At 38.6% G+C, this 27,880-nt stretch overlaps 1 protein-coding gene across 1 annotated transcript in view; it reads right to left on the bottom strand.

Annotated features, from left to right (window-relative positions):
• The window catches only part of CPNE9 (copine family member 9), a 929,037-nt gene that overhangs the window by 61,756 nt on the left and 839,401 nt on the right, over positions 1-27,880 (bottom strand). Inside the window, exons 18-19 of the mRNA XM_053720970.1 lie at positions 22,358-22,460; positions 13,387-13,444 (exon numbers count right to left, since the gene is read on the bottom strand). Of these exons, the coding sequence (XP_053576945.1) occupies positions 13,387-13,444; positions 22,358-22,460 (161 nt within the window). The remainder of the gene's footprint in view (positions 1-13,386; positions 13,445-22,357; positions 22,461-27,880) is intronic.

Below are 27,880 nucleotides of genomic sequence, written 5' to 3'. Positions count from 1 at the left end.
ATCTTAAACTAGAGCTGCCGCAGTTCATGGGAAAAGTGGTGGTAAGCCACTGTTTGGGGGCTATGATGCTGGGGGATAGTGCCCCCCCCCTGGTGACGCAAACGCTTTCAAGTCACTTTAGGATCATCTTTTGCAAAAAGATGCATTAAATATATAATAATAACATATAATTTTATATATAAAAATGCATCATGTACTTATTTAATTTTTCCCACAGTGAAGAGAAGACCAGGGATCATATGATAACATTTAATCCCTTAGTTTGGAGACCCTATGCCAGGCAATAGAGTTAAGCTTGAGAAACACATGTAAAATTATGATATATATATAGATTGGTTGGTTTATTTAACTGTATATTCTAATGTAAAATAAAATACTCTATTTCATTAAAGCATTTGATTTAAAATTTTATTTCCTTTTCTATCAATGGCCTCGATCACAATCTATCAACTGGGGCCTTTTTGGCTTTTTTTCTGGCTGAAAAGGCCTCTTTTGAATTTGACGTGGTCACAATCGCGTGTCTGGCTCTTTTCTGCATTCTCAAATATATTTTTTTATCCTTATAAAAAGCCCTATTTTTAATATGGGGCAAAAAAAAATCTCTACAACCAAATCCATTTTCCAGTAACCTTTCATCACTTTTTCAAGGCGAGTTTTGTCTTTTAAAATTCCTCACCTTAGGCACTTGATAAATCACCCAAAGGGTACTTTTACAATGATTTCACTCCTATTATCTTGCACATAGGCAAAACACTCTGAAATGGCCACGTGAGACATACATTGTATTAATTCATTAACATCTATTCATCCCTATTGCAGAGGCTGTATACAGTGGACCAGTGGAGGCTCCTCTATAGGAGCACTTGAGCACGTGAACCCCCTGACCCCTGATGAACAAAAAAAAAAAGAAAAAAAAAAGTGAGAAATAAAAAAAAAAAAAAATACATTTTTAAACCTTTTTGCTGATTGCACTGCAGTTTTGACTAAAACATTTGAATAAAAACATTAAAATTGCTTTATTTAGGCCGATAGTGGAATGGGCTTTTGCCTAATACTTCTATCTATCGCACATGATGTGCAGTGCGATAGATAGAAGTATAGGCAAAAGCACTATCCACTTTAAAACTGCATTGACTGCAGTGCCACCTACAGGCCAGCCCATAGGTCTCCTAACCACACAGCTCTTAGTGTGCGAGAGCCAGCTGTCACGTGACACTCGCACACTAAGAGCTGTGTGTGTGGGGAGTGGGGGAGGAGCATCGTGGGCTTCAATCAGTTGAAGAGCCCGGCCCACCACCACTGTCTGCAGGCAGCACTGCCACTAACGAAGGATTTTTTATTTATTTTTGGCTGAAATTTTTCTGGTGGAGGGGAGGGGGCAGGTGCGCGCGCTCAAGGCAGCAACTCTCCAGGAAGTTTCGGGACCGGGAGTCTCAATAGTGTGGCTGACACCCGCAAATTGCTGGAATAGGGGAAGCAACATGTCACCCGGTCCCTCAATACTATCACAGTGACATAGCCCTTCTTAGTTTCTACCCATGTGTAGCGGTAGCCGTCCTCCTCTGGGAGTAGCAATAAGGGGAGCGAGTGGGGCAGTGAGGACACACACACAGCACAGGGATGTAATGGAAGGGGGAGAGGACAGTCTGAACTACCCCAGAAGAGCAGTACTAGACAGAGGCAGAAGACAACAGTAAGTTACACAGTATGTCTACCATTTTTTTTTCTTGTCCCTTCACCTTTTCTACCCTGGTAATGTGTAGCGGTAGCCCTCCTCCTCTGGGAGTAGCAATAAGGAAGAGGGAGCGAGTGGAAGACAACAGTAAGTTACACAGTATGTCTACCAGTTTTGTTTTTTTTCTTGCCCCTTCACCTTTTCTACCCTGGTAATGTTATACATTGCACATACGCATAATTTATATATGTGTGTGTGTGTGAAATACTTTAGAAAACTACATTTGATTTGACTAAAAAGTTGTATATACATATACAACTAATATGATAATATTATATACTAAAAAAATAAAATGCCCATTGTATTTAAGCTAGTATATTGGATTCATTACTTTTTAAGTGCCCCTAATTATACTTACTTACATTTTTGCATTTTATTTGTAAATTATTATTATGTATAATCCATGCTGGAAAAGCACACTTTCGCTGCCACAGTGCTTCAGTTAAAATCCTTACAGAATTGTAATTCAAGTGCAACTATCTCCTACTCATTGTAAAATGTACTTATTTACAAAATGGACATATATGTATGCTATGGTTTCATTCTTTCAGATGCAATTTTACAGCATACCCATAATAATCATATTATAGCTTTCTATGATTATACAGGACTGAATTTCTGCTATATATATTTTAGTGTTCCTCAATTTTCCTAATATAAAACTTTTCATGCTGTATGCTATATAGCATAACAATTTATGTGAATCTAGTATTATGTATGTGTGTGTGTGTGTGTGTATAAGGGCTGGTTGATTGTGTTGTGATATTACTTCTGCCCATAGTAGTCTCCTTGTTAATGTTGGTCTGTGTGTAGACCAGTCTCCTGTCAGTATGTATGTCTAAACTGATTTGTAAGTGTGCCAGCGCTATACCTAACTTGGGCATTTCTTAGATATGTTGCTAAATATATACACACACATGCACAATAAAATGGGAGAAGCCCTCTGAGGGGCGGGGCTAGTGCTCCCCCATCTTCAAAAGTCACCAGCCGCCACTGCAGTGGATAGGGCACACATAGGTTCATATACATGTGCTGAGTATCTGATATCCTGTACAGCTAAGGGATCTGCAGGAAAAGTCACTTCATGACCCAAACATCTACAAATGGTTTTGTCACCTAAGCAGATGCAATGTTGCAAGGGAGTGGGTTCATGCTTTAAAAATTCAGTAATGTTAAAATCCAGTATAAGAAGATATTAAATGTCCATTCTAAAGAAAGCTGTAATCACTTTCTTGTATTCAGAGCACATCAAAATGGAAAAGGTCCTTTAAAGGGAGATAAAACTAAAATGTACTTCTTTCATAATTCAGATAGAACATGTAATTTTAAACAACTTTCCAATTTACTTCTTTTGTCAACGTTTTGTCATTTTCTTGTTATCCTTTGTGAAAAGCAGGGAGTTATGTTCATAACTGTGCACTTGTCTGCAGTACTGTATGGCAGCAGTTTTACACCAATGTTCTAAATTAGCAAGAGCACTAGATGGCAGCAGTTTTATAATAATGTTATACATTAGCAAGAGCACTAGATGGCAGCAGTTTTATAATAATGTTATACATTAGCAAGAGCACTAGATGGCAGCAGTTTTATAATAATGTTATACATTAGCAAGAGCACTAGATGACAGCACAATTTGTTGTCATGTAGTGTTCGCTACCTATCTAGATATCTCTTCAACAAAGAATAACAAGAGAACGAAGCAAATTTCATAATAGAAGTAAATTGCAAACTTTTTTAAAATTGTATTCTCTGTATCATGAAAGGAAAAATTTGGGTTTCATGTTCATTTAACAAACAATAGAAATACATGTTAAAAACAATACTTGTCAAAGTTTATGTGTCCTTATAGTGATAGAAAAATGCTGCCCAGTTTGCCCATCATGCCAACATACATTTAGCATTCAGATGGTTTAACAGTGGAAACGGATTACAATAGGTTTATATTAAAGTCACAATTGCGCAATCCTGTTTTAAAATCTTGTTATGAAGACGCCTGTACTGTTAGTGACAAACACGGCAGTGGGTGTCATTAAATCAAATATATAAATAAAAACACACTATTTGTAGATGTAGGGGTCCTGATGTTACTATTGAAGTATGCCCATCATGCCAAGATACATATAGCATTCATATGGTTAATTAGTAATGAGGATGGATTCAGATTACAATAGGTTAATGTCACACATGTAAATTAGTATTTCCCTTGCACAGTGAGCAAAGGGATTACTTGGAAAGACCTTTACAGTAATCTTAAGAGGTGTAAATGGGCTATTGATTCAGTCATTTTTGGTAAATGCCCAGTTTCTATTTCAAGAACGGGTACTTAACATACGGAAAGGCCTTTTCTAGAGCTTTTCTGTTAAAAGCCTGCAGCTGCAAATACAGTTTCAACGAACAAAATCTAATTTGCATTGTGATCGCCCGAAAAACTTAACGACCAATTTGGCCGGAAAGTCAAAGGTCATTTCTAGAGCATGTGTTAGATTTCATTTATGTAGTTTAGTGTAAAAACAGAGAGAGAGAGCTGATATGATGGCAAACTTTATAGATATTAAGGAACATAAAGGCACATTAAAATGCAAAGACTAAATGCTCTGAAGTTTTAGAACAGTTTGTAATTCCACTATTAATTATATATAACTATGTGTTAATACCGTCAAAGCGGTTAAACACCTAGTTAAAATCAGATTCAGAGCAAAAGTACACTTCTAGGAGCTAGCTCAATACATCTGGTGAACCAATTACAACAGGCAAGTATATTTCTACTTCTGAGCCTACCTAGGTACGCTTTTCAACAAAGGAGACCAGGAGAACAAACCCACTTAAAATAACACACTCTATCTGAACCATGAAAGTTTAATGGTAGATTTTAATAAAATGGAAGCATCTTCACAGAGAGCAACACCAGATTAACATGTATTGAGAGAAGTAATGTGCAGAAAGAGTGGGGTTTATGGAACAGACTTCCAGTAGTGTTTGGGATATGCACAAGACTATCCTAAGAATGAATCAATCTTATAAAAGGTATGAGCCTTTTTGTTCTTATCTGTCATCAAAGGGTATGTCCCTGGATGGTAAAACAATGCAAATTGTGTAAATATATTGCTATTAAAACATTTATTTTGTATTCAGAGCTTTTTAAATGTAGTGTTTAGAGGAATGTGGCTGCACCTCACCGAGGAGGCCCATAGAAGGCCGAAACGATCGTCTGGGGTTGCCATGTTCCTTGTTCAGAGGAGAATTGCCTGGTATTTCGGGGCTGGACTGACCTTACTGGATGGGATCAGACTGATATACTTCAGGAAAGTTTTCCTCTATGAAAAGCAAAACTGGGCTAAAAGAAGCTGCTCCTAGGTCGTAACTCACCATAGAACAAGCTACTGAGCTGTTGTTTGTTCCTGGCAGAGCGCTTCTCTTTCTGTATGCAAATGTAGTGTTTAACTGTTTATTTACCAGGCATAAATATAATATAAATTATATGTCTACCCCGAGATTACTTTGGAAAAAGGAAAAACCACACTCTATATAAATAAAACTCGACTTTATTGATATATTTTTTTTTAAAAAGGGGATAACAAAGCCACCCTGAAAAGACTGTTTAGAATGCGCAGCACAGATGGCTTGCGCGTTTCGGCAGATTGCAGTAGTCATAGCCTGCTGTGTGCAAACTCTGTATGTCTTAAAAAAAAGTGAAGAACACCTCATTGGTTAATTGATTGCGCATCACAGTCCTAACACCTGCATACATATTAACGGCAAGATCTCAGAACATTCACTAAGAATCTTATGCTGGCTATATATTACAGAAACATAAATGGAAAAAAAACAGTGAAATAACTTGAATATAAACAAAGAAAAAGCCCGGTTGGAGTCCCAAAAATGGAGTTTAAAAAGCAAGGCTTTATTCGGTAAAGTTAAAAGTTCATAACAGGAAAAACATAATTTATGCTTACCTGATAAATTTATTTCTCTTGTAGTGTATCCAGTCCACGGATCATCCATTACTTGTGGGATATTCTCCTTCCCAACAGGAAGTTGCAAGAGGATCACCCACAGCAGAGCTGCTATATAGCTCCTCCCCTCACTGCCATATCCAGTCATTCGACCGAAACAAGACGAGAAAGGAGAAACCATAGGGTGCAGTGGTGACTGTAGTTTAATTAAAATTTAGACCTGCCTTAAAAGGACAGGGCGGGCCGTGGACTGGATACACTACAAGAGAAATAAATTTATCAGGTAAGCATAAATTATGTTTTCTCTTGTTAAGTGTATCCAGTCCACGGATCGGATCATCCATTACTTGTGGGATACCAATACCAAAGCTAAAGTACACGGATGATGGGAGGGACAAGGCAGGAACTTAAACGGAAGGAACCACTGCCTGTAGAACCTTTCTCCCAAAAACAGCCTCCGAAGAAGCAAAAGTGTCAAATTTGTAAAATTTTGAAAAGGTGTGAAGCGAAGACCAAGTCGCAGCCTTGCAAATCTGTTCAACAGAGGCCTCATTTTTAAAGGCCCAGGTGGAAGCCACAGCTCTAGTAGAATGAGCTGTAATCTTTTCAGGGGGCTGCTGTCCAGCAGTCTCATAGGCTAAGCGTATTATGCTCCGAAGCCAAAAGGAGAGAGAGGTTGCTGAAGCTTTTTGACCTCTCCTCTGTCCAGAGTAAACGACAAACAGGGCAGATGTTTGACGAAAATCTTTAGTAGCCTGTAAGTAAAACTTCAAGGCACGGACTACGTCCAGATTATGCAAAAGACGTTCCTTCTTTGAAGAAGGATTAGGACACAATGATGGAAACAATCTCTTGATTGATATTCCTGTTAGAAACCACCTTAGGTAAAAACCCAGGTTTGGTACGCAGAACTACCTTATCTGAATGAAAAATCAGATAAGGAGAATCACAATGTAAGGCAGATAACTCAGAGACTCTTCGAGCTGAGGAAATAGCCATCAAAAACAGAACTTTCCAAGATAAAAGTTTAATATCAATGGAATGAAGGGGTTCAAACGGAACTCCCTGAAGAACTTTAAGAACCAAGTTTAAGCTCCAGGGGGGAGCAACAGTTTTAAACACAGGCTTAATCCTAACCAAAGCCTGACAAAATGCCTGGACGTCTGGAACTTCTGCCAGACGCTTGTGCAAAAGAATAGACAGAGCAGAGATCTGTCCTTTTAAAGAACTAGCTGATAAGCCTTTGTCCAAACCCTCTTGGAGAAAGGACAATATCCTAGGAATCCTAACCTTAGTCCATGAGTAACTCTTGGATTCACACCAATAAAGATATTTACGCCATATCTTATGGTAGATTTTCCTGGTGACAGGCTTCCGAGCCTGTATTAAGGTATCAATGACTGACTCTGAGAAGCCAGGCCTTGATAGAATCAAGCGTTCAATCTCCATGCAGTCAGTCTCAGAGAAATTAGATTTGGATGATTGAAAGGACCTTGTATTAGAAGGTCCTGCCTCAGAGCCAGAGTCCATGGTGGAAGAGATGACATGTCCACTAGGTCTGCATACCAGGTCCTGCGTGGCCACGCAGGCGCTATCAGAATCACTGATGCTCTCTCCTGTTTGATTTTGGCAATCAGTCGAGGGAGCAGAGGAAACGGTGGAAACACATAGGCCAGGTTGAAGAACCAAGGAGCTGCTAGAGCATCTATCAGCGTTGCTCCCGGGTCCCTGGACCTGGATCCGTAACAAGGAAGCTTGGCGTTCTGACAAGACGCCATGAGATCCAGTTCTGGTTTGCCCCAACGATGGACCAGTTGAGCAAACACCTCCGGATGGAGTTCCCACTCCCCCGGATGAAAAGTCTGACGACTTAGAAAATCCGCCTCCCAGTTCTCTACGCCTGGGATGTGGATCGCTGACAGGTGGCAAGAGTGAGACTCTGCCCAGCGAATTATCTTTGAGACTTCTAACATCGCTAGGGAACTCCTGGTTCCCCCTTGATGGTTGATGTAAGCCACAGTCGTGATGTTGTCCGACTGAAATCTGATGAACCTCAGTGTTGCTAACTGAGGCCAAGCTAGAAGAGCCTTGAATATTGCTCTTAACTCCAGAATATTTATTGGGAGGAGTTTCTCCTCCTGAGTCCACGATCCCTGAGCCTTCAGGGAGTTCCAGACTGCGCCCCAACCTAGAAGGCTGGCATCTGTTGTTACAATCGTCCAATCTGGCCTGCGAAAGGTCATACCCTTGGACAGATGGACCCGAGAAAGCCACCAGAGAAGAGAATCTCTGATCTCTTGATCCAGATTTAGTAGAGGGGACAAATCTGAGTAATCCCCATTCCACTGACTTAGCATGCATAATTGCAGCGGTCTGAGATGCAGGCGCGCAAATGGCACTATGTCCATTGCCGCTACCATTAAGCCGATTACTTCCATGCACTGAGCAACTGACGGGCGTGGAATGGAATGAAGGACACGGCAAGCATTTAGAAGTTTTGATAACCTGGACTCCGTCAGGTAAATTTTCATCTCTACAGAATCTATAAGAGTCCCTAGGAAGGAGACTCTTGTGAGTTGTGATAGAGAACTCTTTTCCACGTTCACTTTCCACCCATGCGACCTCAGAAATGCCAGAACTATCTCTGTATGAGACTTGGCAATTTGAAAGCTTGACGCCTGTATCAGGATGTCGTCTAGATACGGAGCCACCGCTATGCCTCGCGGTCTTAGAACCGCCAGAAGTGAGCCCAGAACCTTTGTAAAAATTCTCGGGGCAGTGGCCAACCCGAAGGGAAGAGCTACAAATTGGTAATGCCTGTCTAGAAAGGCAAACCTTAGGAACCGATGATGATCTTTGTGAATCGGTATGTGAAGGTAGGCATCCTTTAAGTCCACTGTGGTCATGTACTGACCCTCTTGGATCATGGGTAGGATGGTCCGAATAGTTTCCATTTTGAATGATGGAACTCTGAGGAATTTGTTTAAGATCTTTAGATCCAAGATTGGTCTGAAGGTTCCCTCTTTCTTGGGAACCACAAACAGATTTGAATAAAATCCCTGTCCTTGTTCCGTCCGCGGAACTGGATGGATCACTCCAATTACTAGGAGGTCTTGCACACAGCTTAGGAATGCCTCTTTCTTTATCTGGTTTGCTGATAACCTTGAAAGATGAAATCTCCCTTGTGGAGGAGAAGCTTTGAAGTCCAGAAGATATCCCTGAGATATGATCTCCAACGCCCAGGGATCCTGAACATCTCTTGCCCACGCCTGGGCGAAGAGAGAAAGTCTGCCCCCCACTAGATCCATTTCCGGATAGGGGGCCGTTCCTTCATGCTGTCTTGGGGGCAGCAGCAGGCTTTCTGGCCTGCTTGCCCTTGTTCCAGGACTGGTTAGATTTCCAGGCCTGTCTGGAATGAGCAACAGTTCCCTCTTGTTTTGAAGCAGAGGAAGTTGAGACTGCTCCTGCCTTGAAATTTCGAAAGGCACGAAAATTAGACTGTTTGGACTTTGATTTGGCCCTGTCCTGAGGAAGGGTATGACCCTTGCCTCCAGTAATGTCAGCAATAATTTCCTTCAAGCCAGGCCCGAATAAGGTCTGCCCCTTGAAAGGAATGTTGAGTAATTTAGACTTTGAAGTCACGTCAGCTGACCAGGATTTAAGCCATAGCGCCCTACGCGCCTGGATGGCGAATCTGGAATTCTTAGCCGTTAGTTTAGTCAAATGAACAATGGCATCAGAAACAAATGAGTTAGCTAGCTTAAGCGTTCTAAGCTTGTCAATAATTTCATTCAATGGAGCTGTATGGATGGCCTCTTCCAGGGCCTCAAACCAGAATGCCGCCGCAGCAGTGACAGGCGCAATGCATGCAAGGGGCTGTAAAATAAAACCTTGTTGAATAAACATTTTCTTAAGGTAACCCTCCAATTTTTTATCCATTGGATCTGAAAAAGCACAACTGTCCTCAACCGGGGTACGCTTTGCTAAAGTAGAAACTGCTCCCTCCACCTTAGGGACCGTCTGCCATAAGTCCCGTGTAGTGGCGTCTATTGGAAACATTTTTCTAAATATAGGAGGTGGGGAAAAGGGCACACCGGGTCTAACCCACTCCTTGCTAATAATTTCTGTAAGCCTTTTAGGTATAGGAAAAACGTCAGTACACACTGGCACCGCATAGTATCTATCCAGCCTACACAATTTCTCTGGAATTGCAACTGTATTACAGTCATTCAGAGCAGCTAATACCTCCCCAAGCAATACACGGAGGTTCTCAAGCTTAAATTTAAAATTAGAAATCTCTAAATCCGGTTTCCACGAGTCAGAGATGTCACCCACAGACTGAAGGTCTCCGTCCTCATGTTCTGCATACTGTGACGCAGTATCAGACATGGCTCTAACAGCATTTGCGCGCTCTGTATCTCTCCTAACCCCAGAGCTATCACGCTTGCCTCTTAATTCAGGCAATCTAGATAATACCTCTGACAGGGTATTATTCATGATTGCAGCCATGTCCTGCAAGGTAATCGCTATGGGCTTCCCTGATGTACTTGGCGCCATATTAGCGTGCGTCCCTGAGCGGGAGGCGAAGGGTCTGACACGTGGGGAGAGTTAGTCGGCATAACTTACCCCTCGACAGAACCCTCTGGTGATAATTCTTTTATAGATAAAGACTGATCTTTACTGTTTAAGGTGAAATCAATACATTTAGTACACATTCTCCTATGGGGCTCCACCATGGCTTTCAAACATAATGAACAAGTAGGTTCCTCTGTGTCAGACATGTTTAAACAGACTAGCAATGAGACTAGCAAACTTGGAAAACACTTTAAAACAAGTTTACAAGCAATATAAAAAACGTTACTGCACCTTTAAGAAACATAAATTTTTCCCAAATTTTGAAATAACAGTGAAAAAATGCAGTTACACTAACAAATTTTTTACAGTGTATGTAATAAGTTAGCAGAGCATTGCACCCACTTGCAAATGGATGATTAACCCCTTAATACCAAAAAATCGGAATAACAAATGACAAAAACGTTTTTTAAACAGTCACAACAACTGCCACAGCTCTACTGTGGCTTTTTACCTCCCTCAATACGACTTTTGAAGCCTTTTAAGCCCTTCAGAGAAGTCCTGGATCATGCAGGAAGAAGCTGGATGTCTGTGTCTGTAATTTTTGCTGTGCAAAAAAATGCCAAAATAGGCCCCTCCCACTCATATTACAACAGTGGGAAGCCTCAGGGAACTGTTTCTAGGCAAAATTCAAGCCAGCCATGTGGAAAAAACTAGGCCCCAATAAGTTTTATCACCAAACATATGTAAAAAACGATTAAACATGCCAGCAAACGTTTTAAAATACACTTTTATAAGAGTATGTATCTCTATTAATAAGCCTGATACCAGTCGCTATCACTGCATTTAAGGCTTTACTTACATTACTTCGGTATCAGCAGCATTTTCTAGCAAATTCCATCCCTAGAAAAATATTTTAACTGCACATACCTTATTACTGGAAAACCTGCACGCTATTCCCCCTCTGAAGTTACCTCACTCCTCAGAATATGTGAGAACAGCAAAGGATCTTAGTTACTTCTGCTAAGATCACAGAAAACGCAGGCAGATTCTTCTTCTAAATACTGCCTGAGATAAACAGTACACTCCGGTACCATTTAAAAATAACAAACTTTTGATTGAAGAAATAAACTAAGTATAAAACACCACAGTCCTCTTACGACCTCCATCTTAGTTGAGAGTTGCAAGAGAATTACTGGATATGGCAGTGAGGGGAGGAGCTATATAGCAGCTCTGCTGTGGGTGATCCTCTTGCAACTTCCTGTTGGGAAGGAGAATATACCACAAGTAATGGATGATCCGTGGACTGGATACACTTAACAAGAGAAATAAGACCGGTTGACTTCTAACACTGGCTGCTTAGTACACATACACTCACGGGGTTACATTTAAATCTTTTAGTAAGTTTTACTGACAGCTGGATAAATCTGATAAATTGTATAATATATACCTCCTGAGATTACTATATTAACATATGATGGTTTAAGACTAGCGTGACCATATTGCTGCTTTAAAAAGGGACACATATGAAAAAGACATATGTCAGGTCTCTTTTCAGGGCTGTTTAAAGAAAGGTTTTGTATAAGAACCCTGACATATGTATTTTTCATATGTGTCCCTTTTTAAAGCGGCAATATGGTCAGCCTATTTAAGACCTTACTGTAACCTTGCCTTATATATAGAACCTAAAGGGTTCATGTTGTGTCTAGTTATAGAATCAGGTTGTAATGAGTTGTAGACAACAAATATTAACGTTGATTTATAAGACACTGTCAAATCACTCCCGAGATTACCCAGACCCTGCCCATACTGACAAAAACACAACCTTGAAATACCAATGATTCATCTCAGTCCACCCAAATCCTTTCCATGGGATACTGAAACCATATATACCCCATAAAACATTAATGGGACATTCCATCCAAAATCGTAATGCACATGGATGCATTTCACTTTTGAATAGAAGCATTTTTGTAACATACATGTATTAGCAAAAATGCCTTCACATAGCACTTGCTTAGAGAGCCTAAGGTGCTTGTACCATCTAGTAATGACTCAATTTGTTAATTGTTGATAATGATACAAGCCCCATTGGCACTCTGAGCAGCTGCAGTATTTAAAATGCTGGTGCACTGAGAATATCTAGCTATGCTTCACATGCACGTGCATACACACTAAAAAAGTTATAACTTTTACTAGAAGCATTTTTGCCAATACATGTATATTGCTAATATGTTTCTATTCAAAGATCTAGTTAATTTATGTGCATTTAAATTTTGACCGGAATGTCCCTTTAAGATCAAGTTTACCTTAACTGGCAAGCAGTTCAAGACCATAAAATGTTGGGGTGCTAAAAACTACCCACAAATCTAAACAAGCTAGGGTTCAGCCGATACTGTTGGGGACTACCTTTATTATTTTCTCTGTATTCCCGCTTTACCTGTTACTATGCGCTGCATAGAGCACCCGATATGTAAACAAGGCACTGCCAGTTGGCACACATGATTTCGTTTTTTACAGTAACCAATGAGGTGTACAAGAAACCCATCATCTCCTTTGAATAGCCACATGAAAAAAGAATCATCAATGCATTTTGAGAGAAAAATCCACAGTGAGTAATAAAATGGACAATAGAATCTAAGTTTATAAAGTCTTTTGTAGTATTCTGTTTCTACATCAGCTTTTCATTATTTCTTATTGTTAAATAACTTTCCTGTTTCTCATTTAGTATTTCACATCTCCATTCCTAAAAATGTCTTTCCGTTCTGCAGTTACACTAATTTCATTTTATTTTAAAATAATAGCAACAAAAAAAAAGAAGTTTAAAACCTATTTTAAAAGGCACTCAGTTCTACTCTCTGGGTATATTTTAAGAATTGCTATATTTGGATTTCCCAGTCTTCCCTTCGGCTGCAAATATGTATTCAGGCAGTAATATCCTAATTACTTTAAGCATTCTGGATAAAACAACTTTCTACTAAACCTGAGCCTTTTATCGGGGGAATAAATTCTGCAATTTTTCCTTCAGGCAAAGCAATTCCTCTAGGGCAGTCAACAACCTTGAAAAGTCAAACATTAACTTTTAAAGATTAGAATCTGTATAAAAGGTAAAATAAAAAAACATACCGTCAAATTCTGCTGGACCAACCCCAACTATGATAATGGATAACGGTAATGAGGAAGCCTGAAAGAAAACAAATACGATTAAAATAAAACTTAGCAGCAAACATAACATTTTATACAAGAAGTCAAATTAAGATCACAGTTTTAATTAAATGTTTTGGAGATACAGTATATTATATTTATACTATTATGTTGCCAAAATGGTTAATGTGATATCACTTAAAGGGATACTGAAACCAATTTTTTTCTTTCATGATTCAGATACAGCGTGAAATTTTAAGCAACTTTCTAATATACTCCTGCTATCATTTTTTTTCTTCATTCTCTTGGTATCTTTATTTGAAAAAGCAGGAATGTAAGCTTATGAGCTGGCCAATTTTTGGTTCAGCACCCTCGAAAGCACTTGCTGATTGGTGGTTACATTTAGCCACCAATCAGCAAGTGCTACCCAGGTATCTTTATTTGAAAAAGCAGGAATGTAAGCTTATGAGCTGGCCCATTTTTGGCTCAGCACCCTCGATAGCACTTGCTGATTGGTGGTTACATTTAGCCACCAATCAGCAAGTGCTACCCAGGTGCTAAACCAAAGATGGGCATAATAATGCAATAATAAAATTAAAAGGAATAAGAACAATTTTTTATTGTACAAATGTGTGCTTGTAACTATTTAACACGCAGCTAATTTGCCCCAATAAAAGCCTGTCTTCAAATGATATATTTCAGAGGCACCTGGTTGTCTTTGTCAAATTACTTGCCAAGATACAGAGGAAGAAGAAAACTCCTGGGTGTCTATTTATATATGTGCGGACAGACATGATCCGCTATAGCGAACCATGTCCGCCGCACATCGATAAATGCTGACAGCATACGCTGTCGGCATTTATCATTGCACCAGCAGTTCTTGTGAACTGCTGGTGCAATACCGCCCCCTGCAGATTCGCGGCCAATTGGCCGCTAGCAGGGGGTGTCAATCAGCCCGATCGTACATGATCAGGTGGATTGCTATACGCTGCCTCAGAGGCGGCGTATGAGTTTAGGAGCAGCGGTCTTCTTAACTCCTGTTTCCTGTTTCCTGCCACTGCGAGTTTTCAACAGAAAAACTCCTGCAAAGGACTTTTTGAGTGTTAACTGCATGTTTTTGAAATAGAAACTGGGAGGTCCCCTAAAACTGACACATACAATAGCCCATTCACACCTCTTAAGGTTACAGCAAAGCTCTATTGATGTAACCCCTTTGTTCACTTGGCAAGGAAAATACTCATTTGCATGTGTGACATTCACCTATTGTAATCATAAGACACCCTCATACATATTTGGCTGTCCCTCACACTGGCATGATTGTCACAAATAGTTATGGTTATTTTGTTTTTCGTTTTTTTTTGCCTGTTTTCAGTAAAATTGTTATGTAGCATATTTCAAATTTGATGCTAGCCTAGAGCTGCTGTTTGAGTTCATTTCTTGATATACTGTTTTGCATATAATAATAGTTTTCTAGGACTATACTTTATTTGGATAATTGGTAAAAAAAACAAAAAACAACCTGTTAGATCTGATTCAGTTATACAAAACTAAATAAAGAATAATACAGTATATTGATATTTAATATTATTTTAAATAGGGATCCTATGAAATTTCGGTAACAGAAACATTTTGGCCGAAAATGGCAATATAAGTTTTTTCATTTTTTTTTTTTTTTTGCCTGGTTTATTTCTTGGTAAAACTATTGTGTAGCATATTATTGTTTTTGTGTTATACCTTTATTCCAGCCCTAACACTTTACTTAAAGGGACAGTCTAGTAAAAATGAAACTGGGAATTGACTGCTGCGTGTTGCCACTTGTTTCAATAACGTTTCTATAGAGAATACTAAAGTATTCAGTATAAATTATTTCAATAGGAAAATGCAGCTGTTTTAACCCCTTAATGACAACTGACGTACCAGGTACGTCATGCATTAACTTACAGTTAATGACAATAGACGTACCTGGTACGTCAGTTGTCTAAGAGAGTGCTGGAAGCGATCGCAATCGCTTCCAGCAGCTCTCAGGGTATTGCAGTGATGCCTCCATATGGAGGCATCCTGCAATACCCTTTCAGAAGACTCCGATGCAGAGAGAGCCACTCTGTGGCCCTCTCTGCACCGGTAGCGATGGTGCCGGTTCGTTGGTGGGTGGGAGCGCAACAGGGAGGCGGGTGGGCGGCCCATCGCTACCCGGCATCCGGCTCCTGTAAGTGCAATGTGCACGCCGGGTGCCGGGAGCGTGCGGGTGCGCGTGGGCGCGCGCGATTAGCTACCCACACTGACACCAATGAGGAGGGAAGAGGGGGGAAAAAATAAATATATAAGGATCTGGGAGGGGGAGGGGGTTGGGGTATTGTGGGGGGCTGCTACACTACAGAAAAAATTAAAATGGCAATAAAAGATAAAAAAAAAACACTTTTTTTGGGGGCAAATTGGGTACTGGCAGACAGCTGCCAGTACCCAAGATGGCGGCAATTAGGTAGGGGAGAGGGTTAGAGAGCTGGGGGGGGGGATCATGGAGGTTGGGGCTAAGGCAGGAGTCCATCACAGCTAAAACATTTTATTTTTTTTTATTAAAAAAAAGAAAAACTCCTTTTATTTAGTACTGGCAGACTTTCTGCCAGTACTTAAGATGGCGGGGACAATTGTGGGGTGGGGGAGGGAAGAGAACTGTTTGGGAGGGATCAGGGGGTGGGATGTGTCAGGTGGGAGGCTGATCTCTACCCTAAAGCTAAAATTAACCCTGCAAGCTCCCTACAAGCTACCTAATTTAACCCCTTAACTGCTGGGCATAATTTACGTGTGGTGCGCAGCAGCATTTAGCGGCCTTCTACTTACCAAAAAGCAACCCCAAAGCCATATAAGTCTGCTATTTCTGAACAAAGGGGATCCCAAAGAAGCATTTACAACCATTTGTGCCTTAATTGCAGAAGCTGTTTGTAAATAATTTCAGTGGGAAACCTAAAGTTTGTGACAAAATTTGTGAAAAAGTGAACTTTTTTTTTTATTTGATGACATTTGGCGGTGAAATGGTGGCATGAAATATACCAAAATGGGCCTAGATCAATACTTTGGGTTGTCTTCTAAAAAAAAATATATACATGTCAAGGGATATTCACGTATTCCTGACAGATATCAGGGTTCCAATGTAACTAGCGCTAATTTTGAAAAAAAGTTGTTTGGAAATAGCAAAGTGCTACTTGTATTTATGGCCCTATAACTTGCAAAAAAAGTAAAGAACATGTAAACATTGGGTATTTCTAAACTCAGGACAAAATTTAGAAACTATATAGCATAGGTGTTTTTTTGGTGATTGTAGATGTGTAACAGATTTTGGGGGTCAAAGTTAGAAAAAGTGTGTTTTTTTCAATTTTTTCCTCATATTTTATATTTTTTTTATAGGAAATTATAAGATATGATGAAAATAATGGTATCCTTAGAAAGTCCATTTAATGGCGAGAAAAACGGTATATAATATGTGTGGGTACAGTAAATGAGTAAGAGGGAAATTACAGCTAAACACAAACACTGCAGAAATGTAAAAATAGCCATTGTCATTAAGGGTAAGAAAATTGAAAAATGGTCCGGTCATTAAGGGGTTAAATGATAAAATAAAGGTAAATGAGCTATTCTATTTGTAAACAACTTGAGACACTCTAGTGAGAAAACAGATCACTGGGACACATCAAATCCCATGTGTACGCCACAGAGAAGGGTAATAAAAACCAGACTGGCTTAGAAGCTTTGTCCAGCATGGACAGAAATCATACCAAATCTTTTTGGCTTTTTTTAACATTATATTGCAATGAAAGAGTCTCTTCTTCACATCCAGTTCCATGACTAGGGAAATCAACAGCTTTCAAGCTAAACTTTGCCTTTCTAAATTTCTCGGAGGGACCTCACAGTACTAAGAAGATGTTTTCAATAATCTCACCAAAGCAGAGAGCATTAGATCATCTGGTTCTGAGGCTGGAGAGAGGAGAATAATATACACAATTGGGAATCACAGACATTTCAGGTTAGAGTTTCCAACTCTTTCTGATTTCCAGGAATCTCCCTAATTTGTAGATATGTGCCATGCACATATCTACTAATTTGTCCAAACTTTTTTACAGTCTCTCTTATTTATCTGCTCTTAAAACATTTTTCCCTCTTATTTGTTTACAACATGTAAAATCTTAATTTCAAACATTTAATATTGTACTCTTGTACTCTTATTTAGTTAATACTTTTGATGTAACTGACAGTTTAATGTCATTACTCCCACTGTGCCCTAAAAGAGAAATAGAATTCACAGATTTGTTACTACATTAAAGGGACATGAAACCTAAAATTTTTCTTTCATGATTTAGGTAGAACATAACATTTTAAAACACTTTCCAGTTTACTTTTATTATCAAATGTGCTTCATTCTCTTGGTATAATTTGTTGAAGGAGCAGCAACGCACTACTGGTTTCTAATTGAACACATGGGTGAGCCAATGACAATCGGTATATATATATATGCAGCCACCAATCAGCAGCTAGAACCTAGGTTCTTTTCTGCTCCTGAGCTTTCCTAGATAAACCTTTCAGCAAATGATAACAAGAGAAGGAAGCAAATTAAATAATATAATTGAATGGGAAAGGTGTTTAAAATTATATGCTCTGTCTAAATCATGAATGTCTAATTATGACTTTACTGTCACTTTAATGTTTGAATGAAGATGATTTATATGAAGAATTTTGTTGTACCAAACTGCATCAAATTGTAAAATAGTGTGTGTGTGTGTGTGTGGGGGGGGGGTTTAGTCACTTGTGTATAATTTGTCTATTTCCTAATTGAAATTTGTCGATTCCTTAGTCTCCCTCATTTTTTTAATAATCCTATTTTCAGTACATCTGCTTGTCCAAGTACATGAAAAACTTCTTGCTTGTTAGTATAGAAAATTAACTTCATGTGCAGTCTTGAACAAAATGAGAGAAAGCTATCATAAATCATGCATATAATGTCTTCAAATAAGTCAAATAACATTTAATTACTTTTCACATCAAACAGCGCACTTTCTAGACATTTCCTCTACAATCAGGTTTTTGTTATAGATTTAGTTAAATGGGCTAATATTTGTTTCACTAATTCATCACGATGCCTGAATGTTTTTGAAAACAATTAATGGTTTAATTAGTGAAGCAAACACCATGTAAATTGATTAAATCGCAAATGCCTAAAGGTGACGGGAGGGAGAACGTAGAAAATCTGGGCAGGAAGATACCGATGAGAACACGCGTCAATTTTTAGACTAAAGCATAATTTTACATAGAATGTTTAACGCTTGTGTCTGTTATAACATAGATTTTTCTAGCACACGGTGCTAGGCAGAAATTAATGAGCCAGTTTACATACTCGCAGCAGCGATTTTGATCTAACATTGGAATGTCTGCTGGCTCATGCTGTTTTTGAGAAGGTGAAAATTATTACTTGTGAAAAAAATCAAAAAGGAAAAAAGAAAATCAAGTATCAGTAAATATCTGATTAAAAAAAAAAACCTTAATACAAATCCGCAAGATAACATCTCTTCTCCTCCAGATAACATTCATTGATGCTTGGTGAAATCTTGCAGATCACAATGTTTATATTTAATAGTTTCTTATACAAGTAAAAGGTTAATTCTATTTTTAGCTGATGGATGTGTCCTATCTCTATACAACGCACTTAACACATTTTTGATGTACTAAGCTTTGTTGTCACTGATAAGAACCCTCTTTGGTATATTCCAAGCAAGACTCAAAATTTCTTCCCTCTTGAACCAAATCTCTACCGTTTTCTTTCTCTAAAGGCTTTTTATTAACCTTCCTCTTTTTAATTGGAATTAATGTCAGCTCTTCATTAGACGAGATTTTCATCAGCAACAAATGTTTTTCATTTCCTGACTCAGTGGGAGAACCATATTGGTTGGTTTCTTTTTTATATTAATTATTGCGCGTAGCCTTTGTGATATTGGCTTATCATCTCCCTCGCTGTCCCATATCACACAGAGGAAATACAGATTTGTTCTATCACCCAATTAATATCATTGAGTGTGTTACTTCTATAAACCGGCGGTATTCTCAACTTCTTAATTTATTTTGATTGTTTGAACTCCAAAATTCTTGAGCCCCAGGAAATGTAAATCCTAAGGCAGTTAAGATCTTATATTTAAGAATGTATTTTAGTTTCGACTGGAGTTCTGTGATGTAAATGGGCACAGAATACCAAGTTGTCAGATAGGGCATGTCATTTTAAACAACTTTCCAATTTACTTTTATCACCAAGTTTGCTTTGTTCTCTTGGTATTCTTAGTTCAAAGCTAAACCTAGGTAAACTCATATGCTAATTTCTTAGCTCTTGAAGGTTGCCTCTTATCTGAATGCATTTTGACAGTATTTTACCACTAGAGGGCGTTAGTTCATGTGTGTCATATAGATAACATTGAGCTCACGCACGTGAAGTTACCTAGGACTCAGCACTGATTGGCTAAAATGCAAGTCTGTCAAAAGAACTGAAATAAGGGGGCAATTTGCAGAGGCTTAGATACAAGGTAATCACAGAGGTAAAAAATGTATTATTATAACTGTGTTGGTTATGCCAAACTGGGGAATGGGTAATAAAAGGATTATCTATCTTTTTAAACAACAACAATTCTGGTGTTGACTGTCCCTGGTGTGGAGCTCTGGTGTTCTGGTGCACGGCTGACTGGTCCTAGGGCAGCAGAGATAGAATGGATAATTTTTTTGGTTGATTTAAAGGGACAGTATACGGTAAAAATTGTTTTTCCCTTAATGTGTTTCCAATTACTTTTTTTTACCAGTTGCAGAGTATAAAATGTATGAGAATTAGCTTTTTTTAAAGCTTTATTTATGTATATTAAATAACTGATTTTGTGTTTTAAAGCCACAACCTAATAACATGGGTTGAGCTTGTAGGTATAATCAGATCTCATTACTGTATCACATTGTGTACATATACCTGCTTCTTTATCTTATATCTGTCCATAAACCAAAGACCAATACTTGGAGAGAACAATGGAAAATTAACATTTTATTACCTTATCTCTTCTATACCCCACTGGGAGTTTAATTTCTTCTGCTGGCTGTGTTTACACAACTTATCTATAGCTTAGACCTAAGGCCATAAACTTAGGTGGGGATACCACAATACTAAAAGGAACATCTTGGGCTCCATTTATCAAATATTGAACGGACATGATTTGCTGTGCAATGCCTTCCCCTGCTCACTGGTGGCCAATTGGCCGCTAGCAGGGACTGTCAATTATCCTAATCACATCGGGATGATTTTAATCCACCACCTAAAATTTGGCAGAAAGGTTAAAGGGACCCTGAACCCAATTTTTTTTTTCATTCTCTTGGTATGTTTATTTGAAAAGCAAGAATGTAAGTTTAGATGCCGGCCCATTTTTGGTGAACAAACTGGGTTGTCCTTGCTGATTGGACAGCATTAATAAACAAGTGCTGTCCATGGGTCTGAACCAAAAATTTGCTGGCTCCTTAGCTTAGATGCCTTCTTTTTCAAAAAAAGATAGCAACAGAACAAAGAAAAATTGATAATAGAAGTAAATTAGAAAGTTGCTTAAAATTGCATGCTCTGTCTGAATTATGAAAGAAAAGAATTTGGTTTCAGTGTCCCTTTAAGGAGCAGCGGTCGTAAACAGCTTATTACAGCTCCACCTCATGCGAGTAAGATACCGTAAAACACACTCTCTATACCATTTGGTACATCACAGAGTTACAATATATATTATTTTCTTTTTTTCACTTTGAGGATATTTTCAAGACCATTGAATTTGACTACATCACGTATTGGACATATCTTTTTTTTATTTGAATATAATTTAGATCTTTGGATCATTTATTGATAACTTGCTTAAATTTGTTGTTTTTTTGTCACGCACTATCATATTTATTGTCACATTTTTTGTTTTTTGTGTGATTGGTTTACACTTTTATATACAGTATATAAAAAAATAACAACTTGGCAAGATTTTCAATGGTGACTTTACAAGGATTTTCAGATAACGTCACATATTTATATATAAAGGGCTAGACTATGAGTGGAGCGTTACTTTGAGCTACCGTGTTAACTTTGCTAGACGGCGTTGGATAGCAGGCTTACAAGTTGAAAGTAAAAAGTTTTCACATGAGCGCTAACCAGCCGCACTCGAAAAGCCGAAGTTCAAATATAACAACCACATTAGCGTATTTCCACATTGACTTCAATTGTGCGTCAAAAGTGGAAAAAAATAACACCCTTACTCGCACGCATACCCGATCACATTTTTTACAGTGCGCTAACCTGACATGAAATATTAACATTCCACATTCTAACGTTCTTCACATAGCGGAATATGTTCTACTTATTAATAAATACATATTTTGATATATATATATCTTCAAACTTCTGTTCCATTAAAAACAAAGTTTACTGACGAAATGTTCATTCATGTAACAGGCAATAGCTCTGTATTTTTTATGCTCTTGAAACAGTCAGTGATACCTGTTGAAACGCGTTAAGAAATTTTATGGATAAACATTGCATCAGTAAACTTTGTTTTTAATAGAAGAGAAGTTTGAAGGTGTATTTCTTCAATACAAAGCAGAAGATTTATTTTACAGTTCTGTCTGTGGGTATATTCCTTTTAGTAGCCACCATCAACTGTGCGTTCTACACCATTTGCAGATCTTTGTTGTTTAAAGGGACACTGAACCCACATTTTTTCTTTCATGAAAAAAAGGTAAGGTATAGTATATATATAAAATTAGACACAGCATATACAGATATACATAGGAATATATATTTTAAAATACTAAGAACATATTTTGCTTGATTTCTCTCAGAGTTGGCGACCTTTTGATTATCAGGGCTATACTAGCACAAAAGTCTGATAAATATGAATAAATTGAAGTTTATATTACTCACATTTACTATCGCCTCTTTGGTCTGGGCCATGTCAGAGATTACTCCATCCGTGATAATGAGAAGAACGTAATACTGAGACCCATCTGTAATCTGACCTGCCGCACTTGTATAGGACAAAAAAACATAAAAACCATTTCATTTACAGGTACATCATATTCCTTAGTGCACAATGTGTATCATAAAATTTTATCCGGTAAGAATTTTCACTGGGGGTTGTAAAATCAATCCATACATTCTATATTACCCACTACTAATGCATTATTTTAAGTGCCATAAAACATGTTGAGATTTGTGCATATCCTAAAAGGGCTGATTAAGAAAAAAGTTTGCCTAAAAACATGTTTAAAAATTGCTTGCAAGTATTTTAAAATAATTTTCAAAAATAAGCAAAAATACTTACATAGCCATGCTGTCTGGAGAAGTCTGCTCCACCCCCCTTATCAATGTTTAGACACAGGCATTGTATTTCAACTGAGTTCACAGCTTTTAGGCATGTTCCAGCAAAGGATCACTGTGCACTTTTACATTCTATCAAAGCAACAGTCGATATAGATACAGCCATAGAAGGAATTGTGTGGGGGGAGTTAGAGCTTTACAATTTGGAAACTGGTTAATGGCGAGGCACTGCAGTATAAATTTGCAGGTAAAGTAATTAAAGTACATATTATTATATTTTGTCTCTATCCCAACTTGTTTTATGTCCCTTTAACCATCTAACAATCAAACTAATTGTGAGCAATGTGTCCAGTGTCTTTAACATGTCAAGTATATAAAAATGTTTTAAACAGAAGAAACGGAAAATACATTTTAGGACACACCTAAAATGTCCAGAAAAATTCAGGAAAGATATCCTGCTAGTAATAATTAGTCCCAGACCACTAATGAGGAACGCTATAATAAATTAAATAAAACAACTTTTAATCAATGTGTTAAAGGGACAGTCTAGTATAAATTAAACTTTCATTATTCAGATAGGACTTTTAATTTTAATCAACTTTCCAATTTACTTTTATCATCAAATTTGCTTCTTTCTCTTGGTATTCTTAGTTTAAACTAAACCTAGGTAGGCTCATATGCTGATTTCTAAGCCTTTGAGGGCTGCCTCTTATCTCAGGCTTTTCAAATCTCTTTTCAACACAAAGAGACAGAAAGTACATGTGGGCCATATAGATAACAGTGTGTTCAGGCACAGGGGGTTATTTAAGATTTAGCACAAAACAATGCTAAATTTAAGACAATAGATAATAAACAGTCACAGTCATGTGATCAGGGGGCTGGAAGAAGGTTCCTATATACAAGGTAATCACAGATGTAAAAAGTATATTAATATAACTGTGTTGGTTATGCAAAACTGGGGAATGGGTAATAAAGGGATTATCTATTAAAACAATAACAATTCTATGGTAGACTGTCCCTTTAAGAAGATGGTTAAAATAACATCATTAAAATAACCACAAAAACCAAGAGAAGAAATGATAACTAAATTAATCAAACTATACTCTAACAGTATCATATTTATAAACCTTTGTTTACGGCCCGTTCATCACATTGGGAAGACTTTGCCTATAATTGTTTATTCTATGGTTGCATGAGCTCCCAAAATGTGAGCAGTAATACTCCATTCATCCTTATCACAAATACAAAAACATATCACATAATAATAGATCCTATCCCATATTAGTATCCGGATCCTGGCCCACGTCTGGCGTGCATTTTGCCAGATATAGCTTACTCAAAGGCCCACATCATATCCAATTTTAAGAGCTCATGCTCACATTCCTGATTAGTGGTCTGGGGTTGAATATTACTAGTATAACATACAATTTTGCTATTAATGTAAACAAGTGTGCTTATATGTGTGTATGACATATATATATATATATATATATATATATATATATATATATATATATATATATATATATATATAAAAGCGAGGACTCAGGAACTTGAAGTCAGGTGACTTTATTTGATACACAAGGTTAGTAGCACTAACACAGGTGTGCAAGGGGTGCTAGATCTGACGCATTTCGCGCATGCTCACATGCGCTTCATCAGATATATATATATATATATACAGTCATATGCAAAAGTTTAGGCACCCCTGACAATTTCTATGATTTTCATTTATAAATAATTGGGTGTTTGGATCAGCAATTTCATTTCGATCTATCAAATAACTGAAGGACACAGTAATATTTCAGCAGTGAAATTTGATTTATTGAATTAACAGAAAATGTGCAATATGCATCAAAACAAAATAAGACAGGTGCATAAATTTGGGCACCCTTGTCATTTTGTTGATTTGAATACCTGTAACTACCTATCACTGATTAATTGGAACACACAATTGGTTTGGTGAGCCCATTAAGCCTTGAACTTCATAGAGAGGTGCATCCAATCATGAGAAAAGGTATTTAAGGTGGCCAATTGCAAGTTGCTGTTCTCTTTGACTCTCCTCTGAAGAGTGGCAACATGGGGGCCTCAAAACAACTCTCAAATGACCTGAAAACAAAGATTGTTCAACATTATGGTTTAGGGGAAGGCTACAAAAAGCTATTGCAGAGATTTAAGCTGTCAGTGTCCACCGTGAGGAACATAGTGAGGAAATGGAAGACCACAGGCACAGTTCTTGTTAAGGCCAGAAGTGGCAGGCCAAGTAAAATATCGGAGAGCAAAGGCAAAGGATGGTGAGAACGGTCAAAAACAGCCCACAGACCACCTCCAAAGACCTACAACATCATCTTGCTGCAGATGGTGTCACTGTGCATCGTTCAACAATTCAACACACTTTGTACAAGGAGAAGCTGTATGGGAGAGTGATGTGGAAGAAGCCTTTTCTGCACACACGCCACAAACAGAGTCACTTGAGGTATGCAAACGCACATTTGGACAAGCCAGCTTAATTTTGGAAGAAGGTGCTGTGGACTGATGAAACAAAGATTGAGTTATTTGGTCATAACAAGGGGCGTTATGCATGGTGGCAAAAGAAGACAGCATTCCAAGACAAACACTTGCTACCCACAGTAAAAGTTGTTGGATATTCCATCATGCTGTGGGACTGTGTGGCCAGTGCCGGTACTGGGAATCTTGTTAAATTTGAGGGTTGCATGGATTCCACTCAATATCAGCAGATACTTGAGAATAATGTTGAGGAATTAGTCACAAAGTTGAAGTTACGACGGGGCTGGATATTTCAACAAGACAGCAACCCAGTGGCATCACTAGGGGAGTGCAGGGGGTGCGGTCCACACCCGGGTGACAACCTCCAGGGGGTGACACCACCAGAAGAAAAAAAAAAACATTAGTGGGACTGGGGAAGTTGTAGACACTTAATTTTTTTGCCCCTTGAGCCAGCGCTGCAATTTCCACAAATAGTTTTCCCGGCTGCTTTTGCTTGTTTGTACTTTGCTCCTCTCCTGCCCAATTTCACTATGAATGTTGTGGGCGTGCCGTGGGGCTTGCAAAGTTTTGCTGCTAGCCTAAACCTGCCTGCCTATCTGTGCTCACTGCTCAGTGACATATGGAGCAGTGAAGTCACTCACTGCTGTGCTGTCTCTCTAAACAGGAACCAGGAAATTGTGAGGGGGATGCCTGGCACCTGTCCGCATGACTGTCTGACACTATCTCTAAAGTGAAGGAACCACGTATGAAGCCCACCAGACCGGTACGGATACGGTACACTAAGTGTACACTGGTAGGAGGGGAGGAGGGCGGGCAAAGTGCAGAGGTGATTGGCCATAAGAAGCAGTAGGCACGTGGCCCGTGGCTGTGCACTGACAGACTTGGAACAGAGTCAGAGAGCAGGATTTTCATAGTTTGCGCACCTAAACCTTTTCTTTAGTGATTTATTTTAGAGTGCTCTGTTTATCTTTCATTTGATGCTCTGCTGAGCCAGGGAGCAGCTCTAGGCATGAGCTTTATAATTAATGCAGTGCAGATTACATATTTTGTATGTGTGTGTGTGTGTGTCTGAGTTTTTGTGTGTGTCTACGTGTTTGTGTGTGTGCCTGAGTGTTTTTGTGTGTACCTGAATGTTTTTCTGTGTGTGTTTTTGTGTGTGTGTCTGAGTATGTTTCCAATATTTTTTGTGTGCATCTGAGTGTGTTATTAAGTGTGTCTGAGTATTTGCATGTGTGTGTGCCTGAGTGTTTTTGTGTGTGCCTGAATGTTTGTTTTTCTGTGTGTGTGTCAGTGTGTTTCTGAGTGTTTGTGTGTGCATCTGAGTGTGTTTTTAAGTGTGTCTGAGTGTTTGCATGTGTGTGTGCCTGTGTTTTTTGTGTTTGTGTGTGTCTGCTTCTTTCGGGGGGGGGGGGGGGGGTGACACCATAACTTACCGCACTGGGTGACACCAACCCTAGTGACGCCACTGCAACAACCTAAAACACTGATCAAAATCTACTCTGGCATTTATGCAGAAGAACAAGTACAATGTTCTGGAATGGCCATCCCAGTCCCCAGACCTTAAAATCATTGAAAATCTGTGGGGTGATTTGAAGCGGGCTGTCCATTCTCGGCAACCATCAAACCTAACTGAACTGGAGATGTTTTGCAAGAGGAATGGTCCAAAATATCTTCATCCAGAATCCAGACACTCATTACAGGCTATAGGAAGCATCTAGAGGCTGTTATTTCTGCTGAAGGAGGCTCTACTAAATATTATTGCAATATTTCTGTTGGGGTGCCCAAATTTATGCACCTGTCTAATTTCATTTTGATGCATATTGCACATTTTCTGTTAATCCAATAAAGCTCATTTCACTACTGAAATATTACTGTGTCCTTCAGTTATTTGATAGCTCAAAATGAAATTGCTGATCCAAACACCCAATTATTTATAAATGAAAATCATGGAAATTGTCAGGGGTGCCTAAACTTTTGCATACGACTGTATATATATATATATATATATAAAACTTATCAATTACAAACTTTCGGCTAGATTACGAGTTGTGCGTTAAGGTATAACGCTGCTTTTTTAAACCCGCTGCTATTACGAGTCTTGCAGGTATAGGTGTCCCGCACACTTTTTTGGCCTTACCGCAAATCAACTTATGTAAATTTCGTAAAGCCTTTTTTCCATGGGACTTCCATAGCGCTGGTATTACGAGTTTGTCCTGGGAGGCCAAAAAGTGAGCGGTACAGCCTCTACCGACAAGATTCCTAATGCATTCCTAATGCATTTTTAAAGTCAGTAGTTATGAGTTTTACACTACAACGCTGTAGCATAACTCATAACTAAAGTGCTAAAAAGTACACTAACACCCATAAACTACCTATTAACCCCTAAACCGAGGCCCTCCCGCATCGCAAACACTATAATAAAATTTGTAACCCCTAATCTGTCGCTCCAGGCATCGACGCCACTAGAATAAACATATTAACCCCTAAACCTCCGCACTCCCACCTCGCAAACACTAGTTGAATATTATTAACCCCTAATCTGCTGCTCCCAACATTGCCGCCACCTACATTATACTTATTAACCCCTAATCTTCCGCTCTGGACATCGCCGCCACCTAC

Source organism: Bombina bombina, chromosome 7, assembly GCF_027579735.1.
Source record: "Bombina bombina isolate aBomBom1 chromosome 7, aBomBom1.pri, whole genome shotgun sequence".
NCBI classification, from domain to species: Eukaryota; Metazoa; Chordata; class Amphibia; order Anura; family Bombinatoridae; genus Bombina; species Bombina bombina.
This window is presented reverse-complemented; position numbering and strand designations above follow the sequence as displayed.